Source organism: Eurosta solidaginis, chromosome 4 (genome assembly GCF_040869045.1).
Source record: "Eurosta solidaginis isolate ZX-2024a chromosome 4, ASM4086904v1, whole genome shotgun sequence".
NCBI classification, from domain to species: domain Eukaryota; kingdom Metazoa; phylum Arthropoda; class Insecta; order Diptera; family Tephritidae; genus Eurosta; species Eurosta solidaginis.
This window is the reverse complement of record NC_090322.1, coordinates 185368851-185382193: the sequence shown is the minus strand read 5'-3', so window position 1 is coordinate 185382193 and position 13343 is coordinate 185368851. Positions and strand designations below refer to the sequence as shown.

General features: G+C 37.1%; 1 protein-coding gene across 1 annotated transcript; it reads left to right on the top strand.

Annotated features, from left to right (window-relative positions):
- Window positions 1–11356: 11356 nt before the first annotated feature.
- Window positions 11357–12581, top strand: LOC137250771 (MAP7 domain-containing protein 1-like). The gene is made up of 2 exons (XM_067784181.1): window positions 11357–11462; window positions 11578–12581. The coding sequence occupies exons 1-2, from the start codon at window positions 11408–11410 to the stop codon at window positions 12495–12497; spliced, it is 975 nt and encodes a 324-aa protein (XP_067640282.1). The 5' UTR covers window positions 11357–11407; the 3' UTR covers window positions 12498–12581.
- The last annotated feature ends 762 nt before the right edge of the window (window positions 12582–13343 follow it).

The window sequence follows — 13343 nt, the reverse complement described above, 5'->3', positions numbered from 1 at the left end:
TGATTTAGTTGAAAATAGGTTTCAAAAACATAGCAAACACTAACCGCAAAATGAACTGGAATGAAAAATTTGAAATGGGTAATTCCAGGCTATAGTATAAGGGATTGTTATGACAATTAGTGAAATCGAGAACTAAGTTATTTAGGTCGAGTATCTACATGCGCCGAATTATGAATTTCAAACATTTTTTAGTTATACACTTTGTAGGTCTCACAATTTTATTACATTCCAAAAACTTGTAAATTTCACGAATGTCAACTATCAGTTATGACAACTATCATTAATTTAATTAAATGTCAACTTATTTCCCTAAGCGCCATCTGTTGGTAAGTAGTTAAATGGTTAGATGTTGTTTTCAAATTGCCTCTAGTGTTCAACTCTAGAAATTACCATGGTGAGATATCTTTTGCTAGAATTAGCCACGGTGCCTTGATATTGCCTTTCAATTTTATTAGCGCGTGCGAAATTAAGAAAATTAAGTCAGTAAGGAGTCATGTCTAAGATTTTTTTACGAAGATTTTTAACTTTAATTTTCTCCTTTAAAGCTTTAATACAATATGAGTAAGTAGAGTACTATTTCATTTAACTACCCCAACCCTAAATGGCAACCCTACTCAAAAATGTCCCTATTGTAATGCGGAGTGAAATACCTTTCGTTTGATACCCATATCGGCATTTCTGATGCAATTTGTTTTTAATTTCGAATAGGTGGCAACCCTAAATGGCAACCCTACTAAAAATGTTCCTATTGTAATGCGAAGTGAAATACCTTTCCTTTGATACCCATATCGGCATATATCATGCAATTTTTTTTAATTTCGAATAGGTGGCAACCCTACTCAAAAATTTCCCTATTGTAATGGGGAGTGAAATACCTTTCGTTTGATACCCATATAGGTATATCTCATGCAATTTTTTTTAATTTCGAATAGGAGGCAACCTTGTGAAACATTCAGAGTGGCAACACCTAGGTAGAAAGTCTTAGAAGGTGATACATTAACTCTGTGCCAAATTTTCTTTAAATCGGTTGAGCCGTTCCCGAGATCGTTCGGCTATACAAATATACAAGAATTGCTCGTTTAAGGTTATAAGATAGCTAAACAAAAGCACTGCGACCAATAATACCCAAAGCTCGCTAATTGCACGAATCTCTCTCTTTACAACCAAAACCTTATTTATAGATTTGGATTCCAAATAAGAGCGAAAAAGGGGCCTGTACATAAGAACAACAACGCATTAGAGATATGTCAGCGCAAAGTACAAATATTTTGAAAAATTGTTAGTTGTCCAAAGACAAGGCGCCTAATTTTAACGAGGTTCGTTAAGAACATTGTTTCTGTAACACTGACTGTTTATAGCTTCTTACCGCAGACGTTTTTTATATGTAAAGTTTTATATTTAGGCTTTCATATCATAAAATTTTTGTCGCACAATTGGGTATATAATGTTTGGTTTCGCCCGAACTTAGACATTTAACTTTGTAATGTTGTATTGGTCAACCGGTCAACCAGTGTGTAAAGCTATATCATTGATTTGGCTTTAGATTCCAATATCTGCTAGCTTTTCTCTTGCATAGAGCAAAGACTCGGCGCATTTGCGCCTTGGCAACCACGCCACTGTTCGCAGTCATAATTTCGAAGTAAAAGACTTTAGGGCATCAGCATTAATGCAAACAATCAGCTATGAAATCCAGCAAAGAGGCACTCTTGCCAATAAATGCTACTTTTGGCTAGGTGGACAATTGAAAAGTAAAGTCCTCTCTCTTGGAAAACGAAAATCATGCTCTAAGGGTCACTTATCGTACTCGTCCTGTTATATGATACAGAAGCATGGACCATGACAACATCAGATGAAGCGGCTCCTGTAGTGGTCGAGAGGTAAGCTCCTCGAAAGATTTACGGACATCTACGTGTTGGCGACAACGTGCACCGAAGAAGATTTAATTATAAGTTTTACGATCTTTACGCAGACAACAACATAGTCCAGCGACATCAAAACGCAGCGGCTACGCTGGCTAGGTTATGTTATACGAATTTAAGATGATGCTTCGGCTAAGAAAGTATTTTAATCGGAGGAAGGCGTCACCGACTTCGCTGGAAAGACAAGGTGGAAAACGATTTGAATTTTCTTGTTGTGACCAATGGGCGTCAGTTTACCCAAAGAAGAAGCGGCCGGCGCGCTTTGTTTGACGACAATAACCGTTTCAACGGTTAAGCGCCAAATTATTAAGTAATCTCTCGCACGAGTAGCAAAAAAGTATGCCTTCTTTACTCTTCTTTCAATATATACAACAAATAAATGGACCTGATAGGTACATCTGATCTTGTCGTAACAAACCATCAGTTGAATGATACAAGTTACTTTTGCTAACTTACAACTAGGTATAAGGGAATTTGATTTTCAGTTGCGACGGTCCCAATATGATAATGTTGCAGCTCAGAATATATTAGTGGAAGTTTCCTATCAGTAGAAAGCGATCTTCATCATTACTAGTTAACTAAGAGCTGATTAAAAGAAATTTTGTTTATGTATTTAAAAATGGCGATATAAGAGCGTCAGCAACCGCTTGTGATTCGCATAACGTTGCGAAAACTAAACGCGTGCTGAGCTATTTTACTAAACAAATACGACTTTCTCCAGGAAACTTCATTTTTGACCCACAATGGCTAAGCCCAGTGTGTGCCGTTTGATAATTGTGCTGCTATGCGCTGTTGCGTTGCTAAGTGGCATTGAAGCTGGTAAGTAAGCCAAATTTATTATTAGAAATTTGAAAAAAAAAAAAATAAAATAAATAAATAAAAATATACTTTTCTTAAATTCTTCACCTATAGAAGGGATCCCGGCAGCTGACGCAAATGTGGAAGCTAGAAACGATGAAAGCGTCATCGAATTGGTTAAGCCGCAGGCTCCTACTAAACTTTCAGCAATGAAAGCAAGCTCGCCGGATATGTCCATTAAGCCCATTAATATTGATGAAAAAATGCAAGGTAAACCCGATAAATCCGTAGTTAAGGAACCAGCGCCTAATCACATGGCTGCTGCTGCGGCTAAACCTACAGTTGCCAAAAATGAACCTGTGCAATTGTTAATGAATGTTGCCGCTACTAAGGTTGAAGCCGCAGATAGCGAGAATGAACCTGTGGAATTTGTTATGAATGCTGAGGTACTAAAACAGCCCGGCATGGTAAGTTACGCAAGCATAAATAATTTAAATGTACGAATTCTACTAAATATGCAATTCGTTCCTTTAATTCTCTCCAGGCGCGTTTAGCTCGTCATCTTAAATCTTTTCACAACTATCAGGTACGCCATGCCCAATCCCGTGCTGCCAATAGTATTCAAGACGAGTACGATGATGACGAAGATGGTGCTATAGAAGCGGAGGAGCGCGCTATACGTCGCGTCAAGCGTATACGTCGTCGTAGGGTCAATAATAATCTTCGTCGTACAAATCAAAGAAGAAATGTTGCGCAACGTCTTCATAACAACAATCAACGCCAGCCAGTACGTAGACCTAGCATAAAAAAATCGACGAATCGGCGTCGCAGCAATAGTCGTCGTGGTAGCAAAAAGAAAAGTTCCAAAACTAAAGGCTCTAACAAGAAGCGTGGTTCTGGTCAAAAGGGCAACAACAAAAGAAGAACAAAACAAAAGGCATCAAAAGCGAAACGCACAAAGAAGGGTAGAAAAAGTAATCACAATGAAAACTCCGCTCGCAAGCAAGCATCTCAAATGATAATATTCGTGGATGACGGTGCCTCTGTCGCCGACGCAGCTTGAAATTAAATATTATATACATATATGTTTGTTAGTTAATTTATTAAAATTATTATAGTTAGGTATCTATAAATTGTGCAGTTAATTTATTTATTTTTGCGTTATTAAAATACATCTATAAGAAACGATACCTGATTTTTCCTCTCCTTCATTATGTAGTGGCTTCCCTTGAAAAATTCTTGGGAAATTTTGTTTCACTACAGCTGTCAGGTCTAGAAGCAGCAAGTGCCTTAAGTCCTAGGAAGCTCCTAGTATTTGCCAAGAGGACGGAGTTATTTTATAACATAGGTCCTGGTTTTTGATAGGGTTTTTCAGTTTGGTCGTTAGAGCAAACTTCTGGTAACACTACGGACTCAATCAGTCTATGTGAGGTCCTCATGGACCGGCCAGTTCAACCTAACCTAACAGTCCTGTCAATTCACTGATATCCAATATCTATAACCTAGTTTTGCTGACTAAGATCGTGATGCCTCAAATTTATAAACTCCACGGGATGGATATAGGGGGACGGGTTTCCCTGAGGCGCTTGAAAATTCTTATTAGTCTTCTAACAACAACACAATTTCATTGGTTAACTCGCGAGTTGTGGTATCCAAACGACGCATGAGCACTAATTGGAGTCAACTGGGACTCGCTACTCCAACCAACCAACCAGCCAGCCTGATGCCAGTTACTCGAACTGCAAACCTCCAATCTAAAATTGTGGTCATTGTTTTTAATATGGGCTGCTTAAAAGTTTTTTCCAGTCATTCATTACGAATCTTGAAAGAAATAAAAAAATTACTACATTGAATTCCGAAAACTCCTTCAAATTCCGGTGTTAGGGGCCATAACCCCATTTTTCATAAGCTGATGCCTTTTTTCCTTGGACGTTGGGGCAGTGCACTGACCTTAAATGGCCCAATGAAACCAGGCTAACCCAGTTCATGTGTCCGCACCACGCGGAACCGCCGTTAGGCATAATTTTCTCGTGAAATAGTCGCGTTATTACTAGAAAAGCCATTTCGCTCACAGCAGTCCAAAAATATGTTTATCTGCACAGTGGGGGAAGGTTCCTTTCCATAAACTTTGTGCACAGAGAGTTTTTCGCTAATAAAACGAGGGCAGTGAAACGTTGTGTGTTCTGCGTTTTCTAATTCGAAAGGACTGTGGATAAAAAAGATCTTTCTCTATCCTACGCTTATGTAAATACTCCTTGAAACCGCCTTGCCCACTCAACATCTCTGTGAGGTCGTAGTTAAGTTCACCGTGCTTCCGCTCATATCATTCCTATATATCTACCATATAATCTGTGGAGATGACAATTTGCTTGCCTCCGAGAAGGTCGATTTTATCACAATGTCATACATCGCATTATATAGCGATGACCCTAGAATAGATCCCTGAGCAACGCCGTCCATGATGCGCTCTCTGGGTCCCTCGCTCTTATCAAAGAGGAGTATTCTCATGATCTGTATCCAGTTCGTAGTTTCAAAAGTATTTCTAATACCCAAGTAATTAATGCACATATCTACCTCTTGTTTTGACCTCCAGTTATGGCTTCACGAACTATATGGGTAACTTCTTGTATTGGATCTATCGTGGATCTTGAATTCCGAAGTCCAAACTGACTATTCGATAAGCCAAGTGGGCTTTTCAGCGTCTGCTGCAGATGCTCGTTAATAAAACGCTCGATAATCTTTCCTATCGTATTCAACAAAGTGACCTGTATGAGGATGGCTGGTCGGACATTTAACACGATTTTAGAAAAAAACCAGTCTTTGACGTTTCCATGAGCTTGTAAAACGCCTTGGATACAAGCTTTTAAGAGATCTGTAAATACTGATATTTTAGACATTATCCCTAAATTTGGCACTCCATACGGTCCTGGGAATTTATTGTCTGCAACTCTATGTGTTGCATCCATTTCCTTACCATCATTTATGGGCCCAGTAATTTTGTGTAGGAAAAAGAGTCAACAATTCTTCTTATTACTATTGGACATGTAGGTTGCTCTGATTTTTGCCCTTTAAGTTTAGCCATCACAGCTCTGTCAAACAATCCCCAAGGAGCAAGATCAGCTCTCTTCATAAGTTCCTTGAAGCACGCTGTTTTGGTCTTTTTTATAGCATTTTTAAGTACTGTTTTATGGGCCATGTAGGTACTGTCTAGTTCATCATATCGTGGTAGTGAGCGGTGGCCACTGTGCCCTTCGACGTGCTGTGTGACATTTTCTACGCTCTTCCACTATTTCATCATTTTACCAATATATACGAGTCAGATTTACTTTTGGGTGACTTCTAGGCATAGAAGCATCGTATGCCATACTTAATAAATTAGGTATTTGAACGGACAGGCCGTCCGTGTGTGTCCTTTGTATTGTGGCATTATTCCATACAACACAAAATATTTGTGGTTAAAGAAGGTGCTGTTACCATCTCCTTCTTTGTAGTTGGTGAAGTTTCCTGTAACTCAAAGCTAATAGCTTTGTGTTGTGTGTGGCCTTGGGGGTGTTATCGATGTTGATAGTCCTTTGCCGGATGCAGATCCGGTACGTTTCGGTACCATGCCCGACCATCTCGGTAACGATTTGTTACGATCACATGCGACCTTCTAGGCCACAACGCCCTCCCACCCCCTAGATCCATGAGGAGTTCGGGGTCGCCATAGCCTCGCCTGTTAATGAAACAGGATTCGCCACGGATAGGTGAGGTTGACAATTGGGTTTGGAGAAGCTATATATGGCGCTGGCAACCTGATGGGGTTGCGCTGCACAACCCCTTGAATATATTTAGTATTTTAGTCGCCTCTTACGACAGGCATACCTACTGCGGGTATATTCTAACCACCTAATCCGCTGGGGTACGTTACTGGTGGATAACTTTGCTTGTCTTGCTACTAGAAAACGTTAGATCTATTGTAAGTGCTGAATGTATATGGCCCCTGTTAAATTGGAAGTTCTTGGGTGTAAGACTTTCGATCATGCATTAAAGTCTCCACATATTATAAACAGTTGTTTACTCTGCCCTTCTACGGTCATCTCAAGAATCATGTTTTCAAACTTTATGATAGTGAAGTTAATAGCAACTAAAAGTTTAAATTTCCTTGATTTTTGACGTAAATCTGGCCAACGTCGATGCCATCTTTGCCTGGTATCCAAATTCAAGCTTTCTTCCATATAAAAAATAAAGACATGCGTCTTTCCTATGGAAGAAAATAATAAAATTGGGGACTTGAACCAAAGGTCTTCAATGTGGTAGGCGAGCAAGCATAAGCATTAGGCCGGGTCGATTTGTGGGGAGGAAAAAAATCGCCCATTGCTCTGTGCAAATCGTATTCTAGGGATCAAAATAAGAAACTTTGCCGAAGAAACCATACCTCTAAAACGAATTCTGATGTCCCCTCTTTGGGTCGTAGGGCAAATTTTGAAAAATTCCACTTTGAAATGCCTATGTTTTTTCTTTTTGGAGTTTACTTTTCTCTTTAGAAATTTATTTAGTCAGAATATATGTATGTAAAGGAAAAAATGAATTTAACTTAGCAATAGAAAAGAAATTTAAACAAATTATTAGAACTTAGCGTTTTTACAACCCCCTTTTAAAACCAAGGCATCACTGTGATGCATTTGCATGTCGTAAACATAGTTGTGTGGGTTTTTTATTCAACCGTTTTAAAAAATGAAGGTATCACTGTGACACAATTGCAGATCGTAAAATTGCTTGTGTTGTTTTTTTAAGCCACCACAAGACACAGCAGGTAGAATTGAAATTGCCCCTACCCAAAAGTTCGACCCAAAGGGGGGGGGGGGCGGGGGGGGGGGACATCAGAATTCGTTTTAGAGGTATGGTTCCTTCGGCAAAGTTTCTTATTTTGATCCCTAGAATACGATTTTCACAGAGCAATGAGCGATTTTTAAATCGACCCGCCCTAATAAGCATACTAGCTTATGCCAGTGGGTTTCACGCCACGTTTATAAAAAATATGCAAAATTAGTAAAACAAATTTTATACTACTTTGCGAATATACGTATTCAGTGAAAACCATAGGATCAATGATATTTTTTGTAGTATTATTTGGAGGATACATAAAAAGATTTTTTGATGAGCCAACTCTGAAGCAGGCTACGTATAAATGGCCATGGGTAAAACATGAGTTGATAAGATTGACTCATGCTATAGCTAATGGCTGTCCTTGCGCTTTATTGATGGATATGGCGATATTTCTAGAGAGCGCTAAGTTTTGTACGTTATGCAACGATTTTAAGCACGCATTTACTGCATCTGCGGGTGTTCCTTTCGGAGCAACTTGCAGAATTTGTTCTGATGACAGATTAAGTGACAATTCCATACTTTCAATTTGCACGGCCAGCTTTATCACATGCTGAACTTGCACTTCAAGTTTATTTGTTTGAACTTCATATATATACATATCCTACCTTTTTACATCCTTATTTTCAACATATGACCATGCATGAAACGTTTCTAGTAGGTGTTTCAAATTTGATTGTTATCGGTTGATCCGCTTAAGATGCAATGCGATCTATATCTAAATACATAGATACATACGACTACATAATTTGAATTTTATATACAGGGCTTTTCACGTCAAGTGTTCCCACTCAAAAACTTGATGTCTCCAAAATCCACCAAGGTTGGTGAACATTTTTTCATTGTAGGGTAGATCACCGGTGCAAAAGGAGTGACCAAAATATGAACGGATCCCGAAGGCACGGTGTCGAAAATTCCCTTTTTTCTTTTAATATTTTTTTTCAATAAAAATGTATGCCACTAAATTTAAACGTACAAAAAAAAAAAGATTTAGGTGATTCCTGTAATACTTTTTATATACTTAAAAAAAAATTTACCAAATTTGTAAAAACTTTTCCCACTTTTTTAACATTTTTCAACTTTTTGCAAAATTAAACTGATTCGATTTGCATTTTGTTTTGCTCAAAATAAAGCCCAGTTATTGTATGAGCATTTTTCACTAATTAAATACAGATAATAAAATAAATTTCAATTAAAAGTTTTTTTGCGCAATACCATCCGGTTTGAATTTTTTATTTTTGTTCTGAACAGAGCCCATATACTTCTGTATAAAAATGGATAATTCATTTTGTGTGGCAACGTAAATTTTTATGGTTTTTGGACTTTCAAATCGAAGATTTCGGGATCCAATGTGCTATAATTTGAAAGTCCAAAAAACAGAAAAATTGACGTTGATTATAAAGCGGCCTGTAAAATTTACAAGGGAGTACATGGGCTCTGCTTGAAACAAAAATAAAAAAATCGAACCGGCTGGTACTTATTGCGAAAAAAACATGAAGTTTAAGTTTTTATATTGTTAGTTTTTTTTTTCAAAAATGTACAGGGCACTTTGTGTTAAAAATAAAAAAAAACTTAGTGTTGCACCATTCATTTTTATATATTTTTTTGCTTTAAAACTGTAGAGCGATGGTTCCCGCAAGCTTCAATGCGATAAAACGCAAAACAATTGACATTGCCACACCAAAAGATCTGTGCATTTTTGTAGCGGAATAATTGAGCTTTCTTTCGAGCAATACAAAATAAAAATCGGAGCAGGCTCATTTTGCAAAAAGTTGAAATAAATTGCTAAAATTTTTGTAATCATTTTTTTTTTTAAAGTACAGAAAAAATACTGTAAGAATCATCCAAATCCTTTTTTTTAAGCTCAAATGTTTATTGAAAAAAAACCTGAAAAGAAAAAAAAAACAATTTTCGACACCCTGTATCATGCAATCCGTTCATATTTCCGTAACTCTTCTCGCACAGGTGAAGTACCCTACAATGACAAAATGTTCACCCACTTTGGTGGATTTTGGAGATATCAAATGTTTCGATTGCGAGCACTTCACGTGAAAAGCCCCATATAAAGATAGATATGGTAAAAAATCTGGGCCTTATTGTGATTATAATTGTTCAAAATGTACAAGTACAAGCTCCACATATTGAACATTTTTATACCTTTCATGAACATAAAATGGTATATTAACTTTGGTCCGATGTTTGTAACGTTGAAAAATATAGAAGATAGACTCACCATTAAGTATACCGAATTGATCAGGGCGACGAACTGAGTTGATATAGCCATGTCCGTCTGTCCGTCCGTCTGTCTGCTTGAACGAAAACTAGTCCCTCAAATTTTGAGATATGTCAATGAAATTTGGCACAAGGATATATTTTTTATTATTTTAGACATTTGTCGGATCCGGTAGGATCGGACCACTATAACATATATCTTCCATACAACCGATCGTTCAGATAAGACAATTTTGGTCATTCCTGCCGCAATTTAGAAAGTATAAACGTGAAACTTGGTGATGTATATTCCAATATATCATAGAAGATATGTTGAAAAATCACTTTGATCGGAGCTATATTGGTATATAGTATATACCTATCCCATACAACCGATCGTTCAGATAGAAATATTTTTGGCCATTTATTCCTTAGTTTCCAATATAAAAACGTGAAACTTGGAGATATATATTCTAATATATCATAGAGGATTTCCTGTAAAAATCATTTCGATCGGAGCTATATATAATATATATCGCATACAACCGACCGTTCAGATAAGGGGGTTTTTTGCCATTTTTTATTTTATATTTATCTTAAAAATCGTTTAGGTATGTACATCTGTTCACTATATATTTCTTATCTTATACATCCGATTATTTGGAAATTACGAACGGGATAAGATTATTGTTCAGCCCCATTCATGAAAGGTATGAAGTCCTTACTTGTTTTATTTCATTTTGTGTATATAGGCCAGTTATAAGAAACTAGTTAACGAAAAAATTAACAGAATTTTAAGTTAATAAAATTGATAAGTCTGGGTTAAGATGGTCTTAAAGGAGTTTGGTCAGAACCACAAATAAAAAAAATAAAGGGAATTAATTTGTGCCTCAAAAAGTTTCGTGAATTTTGCTATAAATTTTTGTTTGATGTGCTAAAAATATAGACTTGTGTCTGTAAGTATGTATATATGTATATAACTAAATAAATACAAGTTATATAACTGTAAATCAAAACTACGCTAGAATCAAAGATGATAAGTCAGCTAGTAGCGATGAAATATTTATGATTTATTGTAAAGACATGCTAAAGAAAACCAGCTAAATCAAGTTTGATTGTTTTTTAAACGAAAAAGTTCATGAACCTTTCACGAAAAAAATTGTTTTTGTATTATTAATTTGATAAATTCCTGACTAACTAAAGAACTGTTATTTAGCAAGTAGATATGTGAGTGTCGAGTTAGACTTTGCTTGTATATAATTATACTGTTAATAGTTGTTATTGTATTTTGCTAGGGATTCGGTTAGCATGTTGATTAACAGCATTAATCTCTTGTGGCTGGTAGCTGGTAAAAAAAAAATTTTTAATTGAAAACAGTAACTTGCTGGAAAAATTGTTTAGCACAACTTTTTCTTTTAATAATTTACCTTAGATTGGTTAGCAAAAATGTATAATTTCTCCTATACAATCAATCAAGAAGTTCGACAATGGGAATTAGTAAATTTTAGCTTTTGCTATATAAATTGGCCAAGAATGTTTCTAAAATCAGTATATTGCAGACACTCGATCTTTAAGTGAAGTGCCAAAGAGTTTGATTAGCAGAATTAAGCAAAATGCGTTTCGGACTAGCCTTTGCGCTGGTTTTGATGCTAACGCTACAGTCAATCGGTAAGGAGCAAAGGCTTATAGAGTTTTAAAAGTTAAGAACTTGAAACAAAAAAAGTGTCAATTTACTGATGTTTACTTACCAGTCGCTTAAACATTTTTTTGTTTTTTGTTTTAGATGCAAAAGATACTACAAAATATAATTTATTTATAAAAAGTCGTAACTCAGCGAAATCAGTAGGGCGCTATGAAAACGTTAAGCCTCAAGGCCGTTTCACACCAAATTTTTTAAATCAATTGGCTACATTGAAGGGATCAACGACTACAACAACAGTAGCTACAACAACAATTTCTTATGGCGCTCCATCAATTTCGCCCGCACCTACTTTAACACCAATAACACCAACTACACCAACAACGCCCACATCACCAACTTCACCAGCTGCATCGCCAGCAGCAACAGCTGCGCCGGTAACACCAGCGGCACCTGCAGCGCCACCAGCAGCATCACGTGCTTACGGAGAACACGGTATTGACGATGATGATAATGACGATGCTGACGATGATTTAGCTGATGATGATGAAAAATTTGCTAATAGCATATCACAATATGATAACGATGAAGTTGATGATGATGACGATGATAAATTAGATGATGTTGATGATAATAGTGATGAAGACGATTTTGATAATAATGGTATAGTAAGCGCTGAATCAAGTGATCATGAGCTATCAAGCGATCTAGAACATGCGGCACGTGCGCGCCCTACAAATTATCGTTTAAGACAATTGCGTCTACGCAATAACCGCATTCGTCAGCAACAGCAGCGTCGCAGATTAGCGCAACGCCGAAGACAAAATGCACGACGTCGTCGTAATAGACAAACCAAAGCTGAAAGTAGTCGACGTAATCAACTAAGACGTAGACGCGCGAAACAACGTCGTCGCCGCCAACAAATACGCAAAAGAAATAAACGTAGACGTAATCGCCGTAGACGCAAACAAAACTTACGACGCCGTGTAAGAAATCGTCAACGTTTGCGCCGTTTTCGAAATCGACAAGGCGGTCGTAAACGAATTGTGCGTATAAATGCATAGGAAAAAGATAAATGTAGACAAATAGTGAACGAATGTACAATGTGAATGAAACTAAATAAATAATGAAAAACTTAAAATTTAAAACTTGTGTGAAACAGAAATTAATTTTCAAAGCGGAGATTGATAGACAGTATTAGGAAGTGTGCGAGTGTCAGCTCGATAAACACCTTGAGATATTTAAATATTAGTGTGGATAAGAGCAACTCAAATTCATTTTTGCGAAACAGCCTTGGGGCTCCATGAGTCCCCCGCACACCCTACTCCAAACACTAACTTTTGCACTACGTACTTTAGGCGTTTGGTGGAACTTTCTACAAACCAATAAAAAAAAAGTAATCTGATTGCTGTAGAACAATTTAGGAAGAGTTCACCTAGAGGCTCATGTTTTGTGAGAAAACTATCTAGAAATCAAATCTTAATTAAACAAGTAAGGAAAGCTAAGTTCGGGTGTAACCGAACATTACATACTCAGCTAAGAGGTATGGAGACAAAATAAGGGAAAATCACCATGTAGGAAAATGAACCTAGGGTAACCCTGGACGCCATTTAGGGATATCGCCATAAAGGTAGACCAGGGCTGACTCTGGAATTTGTTTGTAAGATACGGGTATCAAATGAAAGGTGTTAATGAGTATTTTAAAAGCGAGTGTGCCTTAGTTCTATAGGTGGACGCCTTTTCGAGATATCGCCATAAAGGTGGACCAGGGGTGACTCTATAATGTGTTTGTACGATATGGGTATCTAATTAAAGGTATTAATGAGGGGTTTAAAAGGGAGTGGTGCTAGTTTTATATGTGAAGGCGTTCTCGAGATATCGACCAAAATGTTGACCAGCGTGACCCAGAA